General features: G+C 51.6%; 8 protein-coding genes across 8 annotated transcripts; 4 read left to right on the forward strand and 4 right to left on the reverse strand.

Moving 5' to 3' along the window:
* Positions 1-842: 842 nt before the first annotated feature.
* Positions 843-2192, reverse strand: K460DRAFT_398070 (Fasciclin-domain-containing protein; the record flags this gene model as incomplete). Its single annotated transcript, XM_040936185.1, has 2 exons — positions 843-1678; positions 1731-2192. The coding sequence occupies 2 exons, from the start codon at positions 2190-2192 to the stop codon at positions 977-979; spliced, it is 1164 nt and encodes a 387-aa protein (XP_040784516.1). The 3' UTR covers positions 843-976.
* A 2186-nt stretch (positions 2193-4378) lies between these two features.
* On the forward strand, positions 4379-6987 carry K460DRAFT_293770 (dual specificity protein kinase-like protein pom1; the record flags this gene model as incomplete). Its single annotated transcript, XM_040929448.1, has 4 exons — positions 4379-4517; positions 4572-5118; positions 5173-6646; positions 6694-6987. 4 exons carry the CDS (start codon positions 4379-4381, stop codon positions 6985-6987), a joined length of 2454 nt encoding a protein of 817 aa, XP_040784517.1.
* Positions 6988-7861: 874 nt separating this feature from the next.
* On the reverse strand, positions 7862-9846 carry K460DRAFT_358642 (uncharacterized protein; the record flags this gene model as incomplete). The annotated part of the gene is made up of 2 exons (XM_040932125.1): positions 7862-9623; positions 9671-9846. The coding sequence occupies 2 exons, from the start codon at positions 9844-9846 to the stop codon at positions 7862-7864; spliced, it is 1938 nt and encodes a 645-aa protein (XP_040784518.1).
* A 1363-nt stretch (positions 9847-11209) lies between these two features.
* K460DRAFT_409395 (cytochrome b5) lies at positions 11210-11823 on the forward strand (the record flags this gene model as incomplete). The annotated part of the gene is made up of 3 exons (XM_040937244.1): positions 11210-11219; positions 11265-11298; positions 11355-11823. The coding sequence occupies 3 exons, from the start codon at positions 11210-11212 to the stop codon at positions 11821-11823; spliced, it is 513 nt and encodes a 170-aa protein (XP_040784519.1).
* A 776-nt stretch (positions 11824-12599) lies between these two features.
* K460DRAFT_409396 (uncharacterized protein) lies at positions 12600-13937 on the forward strand (the record flags this gene model as incomplete). Its single annotated transcript, XM_040937245.1, has 4 exons — positions 12600-12704; positions 12761-12926; positions 12985-13700; positions 13764-13937. 4 exons carry the CDS (start codon positions 12600-12602, stop codon positions 13935-13937), a joined length of 1161 nt encoding a protein of 386 aa, XP_040784520.1.
* Positions 13938-14432: 495 nt separating this feature from the next.
* K460DRAFT_291725 (aromatic compound dioxygenase) lies at positions 14433-15634 on the forward strand (the record flags this gene model as incomplete). The annotated part of the gene is made up of 3 exons (XM_040929304.1): positions 14433-14681; positions 14781-15265; positions 15361-15634. The coding sequence occupies 3 exons, from the start codon at positions 14433-14435 to the stop codon at positions 15632-15634; spliced, it is 1008 nt and encodes a 335-aa protein (XP_040784521.1).
* Positions 15635-16701: 1067 nt separating this feature from the next.
* On the reverse strand, positions 16702-17131 carry K460DRAFT_409398 (uncharacterized protein; the record flags this gene model as incomplete). Its single annotated transcript, XM_040937246.1, has 3 exons — positions 16702-16740; positions 16843-16910; positions 16996-17131. 3 exons carry the CDS (start codon positions 17129-17131, stop codon positions 16702-16704), a joined length of 243 nt encoding a protein of 80 aa, XP_040784522.1.
* An 879-nt stretch (positions 17132-18010) lies between these two features.
* Positions 18011-18424, reverse strand: K460DRAFT_244293 (uncharacterized protein; the record flags this gene model as incomplete). Its single annotated transcript, XM_040927335.1, has 2 exons — positions 18011-18304; positions 18359-18424. Coding segments are annotated over 2 exons (360 nt in total), but the record flags the coding sequence as incomplete, so codon positions are not given.
* Between the last annotated feature and the right edge of the window lie 622 nt (positions 18425-19046).

The raw sequence follows: 19046 nt of genomic DNA on the forward strand, positions 1-19046 counted from the left end.
CGAGCTGTCGGATCCGCGGTTTAGCAATGCCAACGCGTGGAGGTGTAAACAAATGTGGGACGGATAACGGCAGACGTGAAACAAACGCTAGAATGGTGTTCCTCAAAGAGGGAGATGTCGTATCGCGGTTGTACGATACGCTGTGGATAGGTTACGTGAGTGATGTGTGCCAACTTCTCCTAGTGACGATCGCAAGCCCTGACAAACATTATGATGTCGGAGGCAAACGATCTTCGGATTGGTCGAATGAGGCAGCGCAATAAGCCCTGGTCGGTGCTCCAGTTTCAATGATCTCCACTTCCGCTCGCCAATCGAAAGCTTGGACACGACCCCTGGCAAAGCCTCCCGTCCACCGGATGCATGATTCCGCTACTGTGGAGAGCTGAATGATAACCAGCCGTTTTCTCTGTTTGGACGGTCACTTTGACTGGCACTGTTACTGGTGAATAAAAAGTCCTTCGAGATTTTCAACACATTTGCCCAAATTGGTTCTGTCAAACCATGTCATGTCATCAACATGGTCTAGCGAGCTCTGCGCGTACAGCTGAAGTTCACGATCAAGGATACACGAGATTCCGTATTCGTGCTCTATCAGCTTTGGCAACTAACCGAGCCCACATTGTGCAGATACTGTGCAGTGAAATGCCACCTTCTGCGTTTGCTTTGACACGTTCCCTGTACACTAGCCAAATATCTTCCGATTGCACACCAGTCGCCGAAAATCATGATTCATAAGCATAAACTTGGGGGATCGCATCCATGCATATAATGGAAGGAATGAATGCATTGAGTACGTTCAGTATTAATGATTTATATTAAAGTAAGCCATAACAACCTCAATACCCCCTCATTTGCTCTCATAAACAATGACAGCTTTGCATTATTTACAATCCCAACAGTCTCGCACCACTACCTTCTGGATTCTGCTATCTCACATATAACCCAACGAATCTATATGCTCAGATACTGTCCAAGATTACATCATGTAGACGGCAGCAGCGCCGAACAAAGCACCCATACCAACAGCACCAGTCTTCATGGCTTGAGGAGCACCTGCAGTGCTTGCGCTCATGGCACCAGACCGAGTAGGATCGGCAGCTTTAGTAGCTTCTGCGTTGATGGTGTTGGTAGGCGTAGGTTGGCCGGAAGTGTATGGAACGTCTGACGCAGGGGTGGCACCCTCAAAGGCAGGCTTACCCTCCTTGGATGCAGGGTCAGCGAGGGTCTTGTTGGTGGGGTTGAGGACCTCGTCGATGACATGGACGACACCGTTGGCGATCAAAACGTCGGAGGTGATGACACGAGCGTTGTTAACAAAAATTCCACCAGTCCCGACGATGATTGTCAAGTTGCCGCCATTTGCAGTTGTAAGGCTTGTTCCATTCTCTAGGCTGGAGGAGTAGCCGATATCCCCAGTGACGACGTGGTAGGTCAAGATGTCGGTAATCTGCTCCGTCGTAAGATTGGCGAATGCGGAACCGATGTTCTGGATCGCTTCGTTGGACGGCGCGAAGATTGTGATGTTGGGTGTATTGTTGACAGTGTCAACGAGACCGGTCGCGTTGATGGCACCACGCAGCGACGTGAGGTTGGCGGCGGACAGTGTGTCGACGGCATTCTCGGGGAGGACAAGGAGTCGGTCGATAATATGAATAACACCACCAGTGAAATTCACGTCCTGCAATGATCAGACATGGAGCAGATGCTTTGAGAGGGTGTTAGACACATACCGCTTTGGAGACAGACGAGTTGGACAGCAGACCGCTGTAGAAGGTGACCTTGCCATCTTGGGCGATGGCTTCGACGACTTGGCCTCCAGTCACATTTGTAAAGAGAGGGTTGGTTAATAGGGTTGGAACAAATGCACTAGTGTTCGTGATCGCCTTGGCGAGGAATGTGCCGTTCAGGACGTGGTACTGCAGGAGAGCAGTGAGCAATCCTGTGTTCGAGGTAAGACCGGTAAGAGTCGCATTATCGACCAGGCCGAAGGCTTCATTTGACGGTGCAAGGATAGTGATATCATTTGCACCGCTTAAAGTCTGGACGAGTTCGGGATTTAGGTTGAGAACGCTTTGTAGCTGGGACAGCTCGCTCGTCGAGCTCAAAGCCTGAGCGAGAGTAGGAACAGTATCGTTCTGCTGAGCCGATGCATAGCCTGCAAGGGCGAGGATGGAGAGGTATTTGAGAGACATGTTTGTCAAGCTTGAAGCTAGTGTTACTCGGGCTAATTGCTGGCTGTTGAGGTAAAGAAAGTGAGCTGGCGTGGAAGTTGATCTAGAGATGAAGAGGGAGGTTAAGGTATAAGTACCAATTTGATCTTGCCTGCCAATGGTCCTCCAGCTGCTTTCGTTGATCTAGCCCCATTTGCCATACTTTTCCAAGCATATACAACAACGAACGCCACCGGTCCGCTGCCCTTCGCAAGGACTTACAGCGGCATCATTGACCAATGGGGCCTACAGACGTTGCACGGACATGCTGAACGTAGTTGATGCCATCGTGGACTGTCCAGTGGCATCGTGGGAGGCTTCTGCCAAGAGTACCAAGACCATGATCAGGCGTGACGATGGGACTCAGGCATTGTTGCGTGTAACAAGCGGCTAGTGTACTCCGCCCTCTTTCTATGTGGCACGGCAAAGATCATTGAGGCTGTGGACCTGACCTATGAAACATATCATTCTTCCGGCTCTTTTGCTTAGCATGTTACTGCTTTGTTCCCTCCTAATGCCTTCTTTCCACTGTAGTGCCCCCCCGCCTGTTTCTTCACCCTATCACCAGCCTTCTCTCCAAGATTTGCTTCAAGTGACTTAGTCTGGCTCACTGAGGTGTAGAGATGAGGTCTAAAGAACGCGCCGATTACCCGAGGTGGTTGTGGGGTAGGTACGTCTGCTAGCTTGGCATACGACACCATCACCGAAACTAGTTGGTCTGGAGGGGCCTAATGCGCTTACACAAACTCCGTGTCTTTGCATATGATGCCGGGATCGAGCATTTCTGCAGGAGATCGAGGGCCAAGGCATACCACTTAGAATTAATTGCGTGGCCAGGGAAACAGGTTCTCTCACTCTGAAAGGACTAATCGGGTAAGAGCTAATGCTCTTCGGGTAATGGCTAAACTGAAACAGGCAATGAGCTTGAGAGCGGGATTGAATTTGCGCGAGCACGCGATTCACGTTTCATGTCCAACAAATCGTTCTTCGTCTGAGCATGACCACGATAGAATCTGAACGGAAAGGTTGTTCTGGGGATGTCGTTCTGGCCCAAGTCAGCTTCATCAGAACTCGAGCTTGCCGCAACATAGAAATATAGCCTACAAAAGTCCGCTGAATAGTCATCTGCACAAAGAATTAAGTCAATCTTGAGCGATATCGTATTCGCTTCAGTATACCCTGGCACCATTTGCTCTGGGCATCGAAAGGGGGTTTGGGTCACGATGCTTCGTTGCCTGACGGCAAGAATGAAATCTAAACCCTTGTGCATTTCCCAAGTCGTCAATCGTAGATGTCATGATTCATGGCATTTGGTCTACAGCTAACCTACTCGCGTATCTTTCCCGTGTTATTATTTCCGTGTACTGAGAAGGATTTTAAAAGCGCGTACGCCCCATGGGTCTATCGCCGGTTCTGTGGAGATACTTTTAAGCGCGGAGTTGTTTGTGATTAATTTCTGTGCATCGAAGATGGCTCTGTTGTCGTGCACCACGTGTCTATAACAAAGGGCATACGAAAAGGTCCGTTTATGTTTCCATATCCCCCATTCTTCTCTGGCTGATAGGAAACTCAAAGTATCCTCACAAAACCAGCGACAGCTCAACTAGGGCGTAGGTGCTTTGCAATTCCTCTTAGCTGATAGGTATATTAGGCTATGATGACCACACGAGGAATGGTCTCTCAATGGCAGTTGGGAGAGGGCGTCTGGTAAGTTCAATTTGGCCGATTTCCTCGAAGTACTAAAAACAGCTAAGTTGGAACCCTGTACATGATTTCATTTGATAGCCTAATCGTCGACTCCTGAGGTTGTCGAGCTCACAGCCAGTGCATGGACACGTGACTTAGATAGTTCAATGCCAAGCTTTAACTTTACCGTTTGCACTTTCCCCGCGTATCGCCGGCCTCAATCGCGACACGACGACGCCGTGCGCTTCTTCCTCCTGCACAACCTCTCCATATCCCTCGGTGCCCTCGCACCTGTCTCTTCTTCCTGCGTGCTCCCTTGCCTACCCAGACCCAGCTTCTGCCGGGCAAGTTGGTCGAGCGCTACGCTCTGGGACATAGTCAGTGACAGAGACACTCAATCTTCTCCACAATAAGAAGCAAGCTGACGCCCAGAACCCGTTTCGTCTGCAACAGGAGCTCAGAAGCAAGTAGTCGACCTCATCATGTCGCGCGCGAGCTCAGCTTCGGAAGGCGAAGTCGTCGAGCCCCAACACAAGGCAAACACCGCCAATCAGCACAGCGAACCTCCAATTAACGACTCGGACAGGGTCTTTGGGCTGGACGGTGCTTCTGATAACTATGGTAGCGCCTCCTCCGCCAGAACTGCGCTCTCTGGACGCAAATTGACCCAGCCAGGATACAACCATCGCGCTCGGAGTCGCTCCCCCTCACCATACCGACGTAAGCGCACCCGATCTCCGTCGCCATACCGACAGAAACGCGCAATCGACCGCTCGCCTTCACCGTATCGTCGCAGTCGAGCTGAGAACAGCTACGATGGTAATGCTTCGCACTCCTTTCATAAACGGAAGACTTCTCCGCCGCGCGGTAACCGACCCGACAAGCGACACCACACTGATCGTGACAGACACAGCGACCCTCGATATAGGTCACATGCGGACGATTCGAGAGCTAGGCAGCCTCAACCAGGCTTCGTGAAGGAGCGTAGTAATGTGGCAGACCGACCTTATGCAGTGCCCATTTCATACGCGGAGGTTGAGAACCCCAACCCGGTGCCCGACTTTCGCCACGGTCTGAAGATCGACAATCGGCCTCAGAAGCTAAGCAACGGTGATCAACGGCGCGATAGGTCTCGTCAGGCGCCTCCACAGGAGCGCCAGACATCGACCAATGGGTCTAGAGCGCAAATCGCACAGTCCAGCGCCAGTGAGGATGTTGAAATGTTAGTATCAAAACTTATCTAGTTATATTGCTATAGACTAATTCAACGGAATAGGTCGTCCGCGGAAGGCGTCCCTGACTACACCCCGGCACCTGCAGAAGAGAAGGTCCCCACACAAGAGTCGCGCGAAGAGAAGCGCCGTCGCTGGGCTGCTATACGCGCCGCAGCCGAACAGCAGAAGCCAAAGGAGAATCTTCTCCAACGGGCAATTCTCACGAATGCGTCGGAGGCCACAACGCCAACTATCGCGTCCCCAGCACCATATGCAGACAGCCCTATATCGCCTGTCGCATCCCCTCGTAATGGCGACCTGGACTCTGTTCCCGCTTCTCCAGATGTTATGATTATCGACAAGCAGGGGCCCATGAGTGAAGGAAATTCTCCTTCAGCCGACAGTCCGTCCGCAGCCGACTACGACCCTATGCAGGACATGTTGGACGATCGCGATCGAGCGGCCAAGAAGACCCAGAATCCTGAGCTGCCTTCTGATGCGTATCGCGAAACCGACCCGAAAGTACTCTCTACCCTCCCGGCTGAAAAGGCAGTTCCAGTGAAGAAGCAGAAGAAGGAGTTCGATATGTTTGCTGAGTCGGATGAGGAGACTGAGGACGTAGCAGTCGAAGCCGAAGAAAATACCACCGCGAAAGGGACTGTTCTTCACGAGAAGTTGCTCGATAACTGGGATGATCCTGAGGGTTATTACAAGCTCATCAACAACGAGCTAGTTGACAGCGGCCGCTATAGAATGGTCAAAAATCTTGGTCGCGGTGTCTTCGCCAACGTTGCCCAAGCTGAAGAAGTTACGGCAGATGGTAACGACCAGAACCGCAGGCTGGTCGCCATCAAGATGATTCGTAGAAACGAGCTAATGAGAAAGGCCAGTCAAAAGGAGATGGATTTCTTACGAAAGGTCAACGAGGCAGATCCACAAGACAAGCGCCATATCGTTCGCTTGCTGGGTTCATTTGACCACAAGGGCCATCTGTGCATCGTTTTCGAACACATGTCCAAGAACTTGCGAGATTTGCTCAAAGAAGAGACCAACGGTCACGGATTGACCCTTCCAGCTGTCCGCATATACGCCCGCCAAATGTTCCTCGGCCTTCAGCACCTGCAGAACTGTCAAGTCATCCATCTCGACCTCAAGCCCGACAACGTACTCGTCTCACCAGACAAGAAGACGATCAAGCTTGCCGATTTCGGAACTGCGGTTGACAAGCGAGATCAGGTCGAACGTACAGAATACCTAGTCAGTCGATTCTACCGCGCACCGGAAATTATACTTGGTATGGAGATTGGCTATCCTGTTGACATGTGGGCTGTTGGCTGCACCGTGTACGAGCTGTGGACGGGCAAGATTCTCTTCACAGGGCGATCCAACAACCAGATGGTCAAGGCCTTCATGGATTGTCTCGGATGGCCAAGTGAGAAGTTACTGAAGAAGGGTCTCGTGAACAATATCCTCGACAACTTCGAGCTCGGACCACCGCTCAAATTCATCAGCCGCGAAGTGGATCAGTACAACCAGGTACATCTTTCCATTTACTCTCGATAAAATCCGCTAACACTCGACAGCTTTCTGTCCGCAAGATCGAGCAGAAGAAGAAGATTACCCGCGACATGAAGACCCGCGTTCACGAGGCTGCTCGAGGCATTACCACACAGGGACCAACAGTTGGCGAGTTGAACGACTTGGCGGACATGCTGAGCGCCTGTCTCCACATGAACGTTGAAAAGCGCCTGTCACCCAAAGAAGCGCTCGTTCACAAGTTCTTTGCGAACAAGAGCCTTGCGCCCAAGATCGCGTCCACGGCCGCTGTTGTCAAGCCGCCTTTGCTAAAGCGTGGCACGCCTGGTATCCGTCGGTAAGCAGAGTATAATTGAATTTTTGTACTGCTTGTTTTCGATTTTCTGCACTGCCTTCTGCCATGAGGAACGGGGACGGGATCCACTAGGTGTGGCGTTGCCATATCATGGATTCACAGAATTGCCAATTGACACCATCGGCAATAGAAGTCTACCCATCAAATTATGGGACTGGTACAACACGAAGCCCGTTATGGGGCAAAGCGAAAGTTCGGAAGAGATTACGAAAAAGTGAGTACTGGAAATGTTGATCTTACCGTAGGGCTTGTTTGCTGGCCACACTCAAGTCCTACGAACACTTACCTTACAGTCCCTGCATCACTGTAACGCATAAGATCGACCTACTACGACGACAACCGGCTTTCATCGACATGACTGGACTCGGAGCTTTATCAATGCATTTTCGTATCCACGTCAACTTGGAGCTCACAGTACCCAACAATCCTTTTTGATATGCGGCATGTCTGAGCCATGCAACATGCATCTTTCAGTCGGGCTCATGGGCGCATTGGGGATATTTGATGGGCTCGATGCTGTAATTGGATTGGAAGTGGCTCTGTGTGGAATCACTGGAACGATGTATATTCGCATGTATAATACTTGACTGGACATACCAGAGGTCCATGCCTACCTTACATAAATGGTGATACATACCATTATGTACATAATCAAACTACAATGATGAACGTCTCAAACTGCAAATGTGGACTCGAGTTTCAAATGGGTACTATGCTAATGCAAAGCAACTTTCAATGGTGATCTCTTCAAGCCTTGATCTCGATATCTGTCCATGAGATTGGCTTCGAGGAATTACTCTTAACCGCCTACAGCGCTTCGTAGGCCATGCAGCTATCAGCCAACCTTCTTTATCGTAAGATCAGCTAGTAACCCGCCTAACCCACAGCGCACTCCCCGTGTTGGGATCCTCCCTCTCCCTCTTCTTCCACGCCCTATGCAACTTCAGCCCAACATCATGTTCCTCGCGCTTGATCTCGCTCAGCTCATCTTCAAACCCCCTCTTTCTCTGCTCCACCAACCTCGCACGCTTGAAATCCGTGATGAGCGGATTGGCCGGCGCGGCGTTGTTGAGGTCATTGAGGAGGCGGTACACGTTTGAGCGCCGGATGCGGAGGTCTTCGATCTGCGATTCGAGGAGGGAGACGTGGTCGGATGCACTGAGTGTGGTGGGGGGCTGGGGCAGCGCCTTGAACGTGCCTGTCGTTGCAGTGCTGAATGTAGATGCTGCACTTGGTGAGGGTGGATCTGGCGAACCAGAGTTAGACTGCATCGTGTGAATTTTGGCTGTACCGGGTGATTCTGTCGTGCTGGGTACAGGTTTACGGCTAGTGATGGGTTCAGGGAAACGGTCTGAGGCGGGGACAGGGCGGCGGCGGTTGAGGATGGAGGGCGCGGCTGATATGGGTTCTGTTACGACCCGCTGCTTCGGTACCGGCGTTGACAATGTTGAGGGTAGTGGGGGCGGAGGCGAGGGGGGAGGCGAGTGTTGATATGTTGTTGCGCTGTTATAAGTAGTCCACGAGAAGCGGCTTGCCGTTGCTTGACTGTCTTTTTCTGGCGTTTCTTCCGGGGACTTGCTCTTTACTGCGTTGTACGGTGGTGTGGCACTTCGCTGGGTTGGGTGTAGATTCGCCGCTGTTTGTCTATCGACTGCCGTAGCTGGCCCCCGTAGGTGATCGTGATTCTGGTTTGTAGGCGTTATAGGACTAGGATACGAGGTCGTATGAATTCCAAGACCCAGGTTAGTCGGTGAAGTGGGAGAAGTGAGCCCACTGCGGGGAGGGGAGTTCTTTCCCACTTTGAGCGGTACAACCGGCTTGATAAGATCGTTATGCATATCCAAGTCGCGCGTTTCGTCTGTGACAGGTGCGGTGTCAGCCGCAAGCGCACCCGAGGCATCCCGGCCCGATCTCTCCATTGTTGTCGACATCTGCTTTCGTGGTAATTGCAGCGGTTTCTTTGAAGAATCATCTTTCAGTGGTGGTGCAATCTCGGATCGACCTGTGACGCGACTCCAGGGCTCACTTGGTCTTGCTCTCTCAACGGGGCCTGGTGTTGGTCTCGTACCAAAACGACTCATGCGTTCTGGAAGGCTCACATTCCTTTTCCCGGGTCCTGAAATTGAAACTTGATAGCCCATCGGTCGAGGATCTGAAGATGTAGTGCCATTGGCGTAAGAGCCCGGGGTCACCGATGCGGCTTTACCCCCATTGCTTGAAGTCGGCTCGCCCGAGTAGTCGTCCCATCTTACTTTGCTGTTTGGCACAACCTTACCTCCCCAGAACTTCTGCTTTGGCTCTGACTGCAGGTCGCCGGTTTGGAGAGCTGGAGGTGCTCTGCGCAGGACAGGGATGTTGCTGCCTTCGAGCTTCTTGCGATTTTCATCCATGGGCGATACGTCACGCATCGAACGGAATCGACGAGGTTGGCCAGAAGAGGATGAAAGATACTGGTCAGGTTCTGGAGAGCTGGGCGGTGAAATGTCCTCGTAAGCGGAAGCGGAAGTTTCTTCGGGATTATCGTTGTAGTATGCCAGATCATGTGAAGGTCGAGAGTAGACCGACGAAGCGGAAGGTACTTCCGAGGCTCTATAGTCCGGAGGGGGCAAGGTAGAGAGTGTACTGGAGATCGTCAATGACATGAGGGCTGAAGGAACTCGGTAACCTACTACTGCGGCTGCGGTCGAGCGGGCGCATTGCGCTGGAAATTGGCATTTTGAACGTCGGTCACATTTGGATTTCGCCTGAGTTGGTCCTCGTCGTAGGTTGTTTCAAGGAGTACGGGGTTGCCTATTTGCGCATGTCTCTCCTTTTCTCGCCCATGGCCCTGAAGTCGTTTCCACATTACTGGGTTGCCTGCATGAAACAATTGTTAGCACCACCCAGATTTGAGTAATCCAAAGGTACCACCAACAAAGGGTACGCGAAAATTTGGTACGGTTGTATCATGGACATTGCCTGTTCTTCTGTTGCATATGATTTCTTGGTATAGTCGCATTTCTCTTTTTCCGGGACTACAACCGCTATCGGGTTGGTAACGGTAGTTGGCTGTTCATACTACAGTACGGTCGCAGGTCGGGTAGGCGACTTGTAACTGAGACAGAGGATCATATGTTGCATGCTAGCTTAGCATTGCATGGGCTGAATGTCTTCGAGGTCCATCATGTTTGCTGAAATGGTTTTACACGCCTAGTGAACGCTAGGGGTACTCATCGGGAATCCATGGAAAATGGCCAGGATGCTCTTACGAATACCTTGTGTTAGGTGTCTGGGCGACCAAAGCGAACCGAAAGAACCGATTGATGAAATGCAATGCGATAAAATACATACCGATTAAACAATATACGTCACGACTAAGTGTCGCGTGTTGTTGCTGATGGTGTTTGTGTACAAGACAGAAGTCTGAAGACGTTCAAGAAGCACGAGCTGCGGAAGAAAGGCACTCGGAAATGAAGGAGGAAGATTAAGGTCAAAGTCGAATGACAGGTCAGCTTAAGGGACAACAAGGCGGAAGCATCGAACTGCGCCTCCCAAACTCGACGCAAGTTGCAAAGCCAAGGTCCCGCAGCTCTTGCTCTTTGTTGCCGCACGCGACGCGTTGACAGTAAGCCCACAGCTTTCGTTTCGATAGTCCAGAGGTTCAAGCCGTGGTGGCGAATGAGTGCAAATGAATCGCGGGCTTGGGTTTCAGGTAGCTGGCGGCGTTTCAGAGTAAGCCGCGCCGCGGGGAGTGGAGCGTGCTGGGGAACTGCTTCTATTTGCGCGCTGTAGCACGGGCGCGTGCTTGTATAAATAATACAAGTCGAAGCAAACAGTTGTGGGTTATTAGCTGAGAGATCTGGCGCAAAGGCAGCATCGCGGTGAAGCTGAGGTCAGGCGTGTTTAGGTGACCATCGCGCGTGAAGCTGCCCAGCTGAGCCCCCTTTCACAGCCAGTAACGCGCTTCTAGAACTGCCAGGGGTGCACATGCGAACTGCACTGTGTAGATGATGTTTGATGTGAGATCTGTAATTATCCGTAGAAGAGAGTTGCTGCTCGGGGTTGTACGCGTCGGGGACTATTGGCCAGTAGGCTGTCAGCTTTCGGAGTTGCATCATCGCCCGAGGTGCTTGAAAATGGGGTGCCCGCCATGAGGCTCACCTCTACGACACCACAGCGCCTCACCCCTCATACCTTCAAGGACTGTGTCTCTTATTTCATAATTCAGAATGGCAGATGGTACGCAAATCACCATGATCAACAAGCCCAAGCTAACAGCAACAGCAACAGCGTCAACTCCGCCGCCGGCAGCATATGCGTAAGCAATCAAGCACCTACATGTACGACGATACACTCTCCTGACACACTTTATAGCGCCTCGCCAGTAACACCCATCAACCTCATCCTCTTCTCGCTCTTCGCCTTCCTCGTCTACCTCCGCCTCAAGCCCTCCACTCCCGCAACACTCCCCCGCGCCCCACCGCCCACCGTCTTCCGCACTTTCACGCCCCCCTCTCTATTTCCCTACAACGGCCTGAATGGCATGCCCGTATATCTAGCCGTGCGCGGCCGCGTCTTCGATGTAACCTCTGGTCGTAACTTTTATGGCCCGGGAGGTCCTTATGCGAACTTCGCGGGGCGCGATGCGAGTCGCGGTCTTGCCTGTGGCAGCTTTGACGAGGACATGTTGACCAAGGATCTGGATGGGCCGCTGGATACTTTGGAGGATCTGGAGGATGAGCAGAAAGAGGCGATGAGGGGGTGGGAAGAGAGGTTCGAGGAAAAGTACTTGGTGGTGGGCAAGCTGGTGGCTGTTGGAAGTCCGGACGCAGAATTGGAATAGTTGGAAGAATGATTAAGGCATAGAAGACGGAGGAGCCTGAGAAGAATTGGTACACCTGGGCCGACAAAGTGAAGGGGACAAAATCAACTTCAAATCTCGAAGCATAGCAAGTTCGGTGGGAAGTGGTGTGGATACCAGAGGTATTACAAGCATCGAAGAGCAAGATATACTCGTGCAGACTTAGGGACGACTGTAGATGAGTCTCTCTGACTAAATGAGAGCACTTCGAATTGAGCGTACTTGAGTTATTGTTGCGGCAATCAAGTTGAGAACGGACCTATATCCATCTTTCACGGAGCTTGGTGTCTTTGCTAAACAGGTAATAGGATTATAGCAAGCACGATCTTGCGCTGCATGGATGTCGTAGACGTTTGATACATTGCTCGAAATCATACACTGGGCAGCATAGTCACCATTGAGAATTGGCAATCTACGTCGGGGGGTTCAAATGATGACACTTCACATCTTAGACGTATCGTAAGGCTAGACAATGATGATGTTGATCACTTTCCAAACACCTTGATGCAATCTACTAGCGGAACCCGTAACAAAGCGGGGTTAATCTACAAAGGGAAACAACTTCCCGCATATCTACTACTTGTGGCAACACGGGTATCAGCGTTTATGGCGTCAACTAGTCCCTCCGTCCACCTCCCAAGATTGACAGACGTTACGCTCCGATAGTCTGTGCTTTCAGACGAGTCTGCTATCTAGAGGTGTACCATAGCAATAGATCTCGCGAGCACATACACGAGCGTGACGCGAGTGGCGGACTCATGGATCCACTCGACCTTATTCGAACACCTTTATCGTGGGGTTTGGTGCTTCTTGGGATCCTTTTTTGTGCCTTCAATCGAGATCGGATACGGAAGAGTCTCAAGGTTTGTACAATCCATCGAGCATTAAACTTTGTAAGAGCGCTCACAAATATGGAAAGCAGCCTATTTTCCGTTCAAGAATCACAACGTGCCAACCCGAGAAAGCTGCGCCCGAATACTCAGAAGATGCATACTACAGCATTGAACCCCTCCACAACTTCGACGTCGATAAGGAAGAGCCACTCAAGATTCGCCCTTTCAAGCCAAAGTTTCACATGACGATGGGTGCGACGTCTCTTTCCCATCCAAACGCAACAAATCAATTGCTAATGCTTCTGACTAGCTATCGAAAACACGACGCTCTCCGACCTAGTCGCAATGGACAAGACATATCGAGACAGACTCAAGATTCGCTCAGAACTAATCCAACAGGAGCGCCATGAAGTCCTCGCCTGTAACCCCAGAGCCGTGCCTGCCGTACTAGAACTTTACACCTGGCTCACCTGCACATACCTACCCACACGCTTCCCCTTACTCTTCACGCCCACGGGTCCCCATCTACAGAACAACATCACCGGCGCCCTTCTACCACTGCACATGTCCAATGCAGATGCTGCACTTCAGCTCCTAGGCGAGAACATCGACGACGAATTTCTCTTTCTCTTACCATCCGACGCGCTAGAAGACAAGCGCAAGTACCGCCTCGAAGCCTTTGTAAACTGCTTCCCATCGGGCTTCAACACGCGGGCTAAACTCGGTCTCCTCCTTGCTGACATACACACACCCGTGCCGGGGTATGCGCAGAAGCTGGAGAAGAGCATGGATCGATTCTTCGCTGCGCTGCCGGTTGGCAGGATAGTCAAGCGGTGCAATTGGAGTATCAGCACGAATGGACAGTTGTTCTGTCTCAAGGGGAATCACATGTCTGAAGCGGAACTCGCGGCTAAGGAGAAAGAAGAGGGGGGTATGGAGGAGATTGACTTGACAAAGACCGTGTTGAGGTGTGAGAGGCAGACACTGCATCGCTTGCCGGAAAGTAGGGCTTTGGTATTTGCTTTTGTAAGCATATCCCGGCCGCGCGCTTGGTTGAGGATGTGTTGGATCGAACTGACTTTGCCATAGAAAACATACCTATATCCGATCCAAGAGCTTAGAGATGAAGGTAGCGGGGAGGTACTCGCGGATGCCATTGATGGGTTGGGGCTGGGCAGTGTGCCCGGGATGAAGGTATACAAGCGTCAAGTCGTGTGGGGAGAGAAGGTAAAAGCATTTCTGAGAGGGGAGATTACTGCCTAAGCACGTCTCTTCCTCGGGTTATGCTTTCAACGAAACGAAAGTCGTATGCTGTTATCTTAAGACAGTCAAGTAAGTTCCTTGTATGCTGGAGCTTCAACTACTTGTTCTACTTAACCGCTAAAATAAGAGCTAAGGATATACCCCGCGTTCAGGTACCGAGTGCCCCTCACCCATCCCTCATGCTCTCTTGAACTCTTACCCGGGGCCTTAGGCCTGCATGACGATGGTTTGAACCTATGAGCTGCTCGAAATGGTCATCAGAGCTGTCTCGGGGAGACTCCGCAAAAATGCCCCACGTATCAAGCGGGAAGCTTCCGTTTCTGATTGCCAACGTCCAGCTCGTCTTGTGTAGCACTTCCTATAACTCATATGCTTTCCTCTTCTAGTCCTTTACCACTTCATCGCAGTGAGATTTCCTAATCTGTCTCAATCTCAATCTCTATTCCTAATCACCAGCAATCCCTACTACCTCTCCACCCACCCTCATCTAACATGATGGCATCTACAAGCGGTCCAGAAGCCGCCTCTGTCCCCGTCCTCAAAGATTTGACAATCGAAAACATCACCGAGAACGTGCACCGTATAAACTCGCAATGCGCCGACCCACGCTTCAAGTACGTCATGGAACGCTTGGTATCACACCTCCACGACTTTGCGCGAGAGACGCGATTGAGTTTTGAGGAGTGGATGGCGGCAATCAAGTTTCTGACCGAGGTTGGGCAGATATGTACAGATGTACGGCAGGTATGGCAGGCACTCTCTGGTCCCCACATCACGTGAAACTGAGGTATTATTGGACGAGGACGAGCGCAATCGCTGACGACAGTCCCACGCGGTATATAGGAGTTCATACTCCTCTCCGACATTGTAGGCCTCTCGCTTCTCGTCGATTCAATCGACCACCCCAAACCCCCCTCCAGCACTGAAGGTACAGTCCTGGGCCCATTCCACACGCACGACGCCTCTACGCTCCCCAACGGCACACCAATCTCCGCGGATCCTAACGGCGACCCGCTCCTCGTCCTCTGCTCCGTCAAGACAATGTCGGGCGACCCAGTGGCAGGCGTCAAAGTCGACGTCTGGGAAACTGATTCCCATGGAAAGTACGACGTGCAGTATGATGACCGAGGAGACAAGGCTGACGGTCGCGCCGTCATACATACTGATGAAGAGGGTGTCTTTTGGTTCAATGCGATTGTGCCCGTGCCGTACCCGATTCCGAATGATGGGCCTGTGGGGAAGTTACTGGAGAGGTTGGGACGGCATTGTTGGAGACCGAGTCATATGCATTTCATGTTTGAGAAGAGCGGGTTTGATCATTTGGTTACGTACGTCTTGGATTCCTTCCCTCCCTCTCCTCGCCATTTGCATCGCGTTCCCGGCTCGTCGTATAGAGGAGTTTTCGGGCTGATGTTTAACCCAGGGCACTATACATACGCGGCTCCGACTACGAGACATCCGACGCTGTCTTCGGGGTCAAAGAATCGCTCATCGTTGGCCTCGACACTGTTTCGTCCAAGCTGGCGAAGCAATATAATGTCAAGGAGGGGACCAAGTTGTTGAAGTATGACTTTGTGCTTGTAACGGATGAAGAGACAAAGAAGCTACGGCATGATGAAGCGGTCAAGGCTATGCACGCGCTGGGCCGAGAGGGGATGATGATCATTAATGGATTGCCGGTTCCGGATGTGGATTAGGTTGCTATAATGCCAGCTGTATCAAATATTTACGGTCCAGAGACTTCCCGCGAGTCGGACATTCGGTTTTTGGAGCCCTGAATTTCCAGCCTCAGCCCTCCAGCGCGCAAGGAAGAGCTAGAATCTGTCGTCCAAGACGGCATAGTATGAGCCACGCGCACCATCGACAATAAAGGATGGAAATCCTGACACGGTACTTATCGCTGTTTAAAGCCGCACTAGATATACGATTAATATGCTGCAGAGATTGATTGGGTAAATCGTTCGATGGAAGTCAATTCAGTAAAAGGGCGCCATGGTTCGAGGCAATAGTAGGGTACCTGCATTGTTGACTGCTGTTACCTCATACTCAATGAGCTGATTAGGTTTTGCTGTGGACAAAGGCGAAAAAATAGCTCTCGTGGCTTTCCTGGCCTAGTCAGAGAATGATAGCAGTTCCTCTTATGGTGTTCGTGCCGACAGTATAGAGGAGCGTAACTCGAATACTCCGTTCCACATCGCGTGTGGATAAGAGGAGCGACTAATAGTGTGCGAGGTACAGTCAGTGAGTATGTGCAGTCAAACTTGGCGTGTAAGAGACTTACACCCGGCCGGGTGCACCAACGCGTCCAGTGGACTGGCGAGCTGTCTTCTAGAAGACCGTGTGGCTGTGGGTCACAAGACATGCATCTGTTGTGCAATTAGCCTGAAGTAGTTGCATCACAGAGACGCAGGAACAACGCAGGTAATACAAGCGCTAGCATCTGTAATGAATTTTAACGAGATCATCCATATTGCCGTGAGCCGGATCGCGAATCTGTGCTATGCGCCCTCAGTCCACATCGTCCATCCTTTCCGTCCTTTGGCTGACACCCCACGCCTTCTCGTACATAGCAAATCCATAGTAAAACATTGAGAAGGGATGAATCATGAAATGAGAAATAAAGAGTTCGCTGAGTTCGAACTATCGTTCATAAGTCGCAAAGGATCCATAGTCGTACAGTGCTGCGAAGTTGTGCGCAGCTGCGTTCATCGAGAACACACAGGTAGTAATCGAATGCCTATGAGCGACCAAGCCAGTGAGTCATTTAGGCCTGGTTCTTGGGATTCTCGGACGATGTCTTCCACTACGCAAGGTCAGCGTTGATCATCAGGCGCAAAGATAGTTGCAATATTGAGACGGGGAATGCAGGAATGGATTGCGAGCGCCGTTTAAACATCAAGCGTACCTCTTTGCCCAGCTCCTTCTGCTGGTCCTTGAAGCCGAGGTGCTTGAACTTTGAGCGATTCTCCTTGACTGTTGTTGATCATCAGCGACTAGTCCGCTTTGCGGTAAACGCGTTCAATAACGCGTGTTTTACGCGTCAAACATGACAACTTACAGTAGGCTTGCATCTTGATCATAGCAGTCTTGGCCTTTGTGTTCTTGCCAGTACCTTTCGGTCGTCCGGCCTTCTTGACACCCGCGCCAGTTGTGGCCGCCTTGGGGGTGGCAGTCTTAGTCGTGGTAGGTGCCATTGTGAATATTTGAAGTTGGACGGTAATGGTACGTTGGTGAAAATTGGGAGATGGGAGTTGATGTTGAGAAAGAAATCGGGCGGGAAGAGATGTTGTTGTAGTGTGGAAGATGAGAGACGAGACGCGAAGGTGAGAGTTTATTGACATGAGCCGTCGAGGAAAGCACGCCCCAAATCCACGCTAAACCCGCTTCAGCATACCACAACGTAGTTAATACAATTGATCGCTTCGGAACTAGAAGCCTTGCTTGGTGCAACATAGATTTAGAAGTCAGATGTGATTGGTGCCCGTGCTCGCCTGAAACAGCAGCTAATCTATGCACATAATCCTACAAGCGCGGTTTGACGACCCTACGAGAGCACAGCTCATGCTAATCTCGAAGGAAAGAACCTGGTTCACACTTAGTTTTGCGAATAGCTATGAATGCCCTGAATGACGTCCCATCAACCCTTGTGCGGACGGCCTAGCCCGAGTGGCCCTAGATGTTCGATGCGCCTATGACCGGGTCGTCGCATGGCGATCTGAAGATTCGCGTTGCCATGACTGATGCCTGTGTGTACATTGTGCTATTAGATTGATCACACTTCCTGTCCGTCATATAACGAATCTTCACAGCATTGGAAACGTCGTCGACAACGCTGAGCGGGAGGTATGCTTTCGTGCTGTGGAAATGCGTAGGCATAGGTCCCGGAGCAACCCGGGGAGACACTGCAGTCTTTCTGCAGATGTTGTGGATCGGTACGCGCACTGCAAGCTCCCGTAGGAAAGGGATCAGACTCTTGACCACAGTGAGAGCGGACGTGTCCCACATCTCATGATAGGCCCCTCAGCCAGACGTGTGATGCACCTATCCTCCAGACAGCCACAACATCATGTAGTAGAGGAATCTTCACTTTCCTCCTCGGTGATATGTCTGAATCGAGCATCCGTCGTTCCCGCCTTGTTGGGACCTCCTGTACTTTGTGCGGTCTCATCCGGGCGGCGGGCGAGACTAAATCGCCGTCGATGCCCACTTGGCCGTTCGGTGAGGCTTGGGGCGCGTGGTCGTGCCTTTCCTCGAGCGCGTCCGCCGACAAAGGGTATCTCGTATGCGGCAGCGCGGAAGATGTAGAGGAGAAGATCGTACATGAGCAGGGCCGCCCATGGTCCAATGGCTATGAGGCCTAGAAATAGCTAACAGCTGCGTAAGTCAAATGCATTGAACAATCAGCATGAATTGCTACTGACAAAAAGTCGCGTGATCCATGTTTCCACCACTGCGAAGCTTTCTGGGAGGATGGAGAGCAGGCCCATTGCAAGGGAACGGACTCTGGCACCACGACGCGGAGACGATGACTGGCACGAACGGCTGTGGTTTTTGGGCAGGCAAACGGATTGGGGCCTGCAGTACAGATAGCGACGGATGCTAGACTGAGTATGCCGCCTCAAGGAGTGCGAATGTTGAGGGGTGGGCCACGGCGGGTCGTCATGGTGGCGCCGTCCGATGTGGGTCGCCCGTGGCTGAAGCTCACGAGTACCACCTAGGCTCGACTACCGAGAGCCGTCCTCCATCAATCAACCACCAAGCACCAGCTGCAGCTGACCCCTCAACCATCTGTGAGAGGCTGAAGAATGCGCGCTCGACTGATTGGTTTGGCAACTTTGCCTGAGGCCAATGACCAGGCAGCCGTGTTGCTACACGACGTCCCCTCACTCGTAGGGCAGCTTGAGCCTCGACTACCCCTCCGTTGTGAGACCACTACTTATACTGAACAGTCGCTTTCCATGGCTTTCTGACAATCAGATCCAAATTCGACAGAGCACTTGAGTGAAGCGTGAAAGCCTCACGCTATTGACCACGTCCCATTCCTGCTACTGGCCCTTGGCCCCATTCACGTGCACGCACACGGCAGCCTAGTCTCAGGATCGGTCAGTC

The sequence above is a fragment of the Cucurbitaria berberidis genome (assembly GCF_010015615.1).
Source record: "Cucurbitaria berberidis CBS 394.84 unplaced genomic scaffold K460scaffold_5, whole genome shotgun sequence".
Taxonomy (NCBI): Eukaryota; Fungi; Ascomycota; class Dothideomycetes; order Pleosporales; family Cucurbitariaceae; genus Cucurbitaria; species Cucurbitaria berberidis.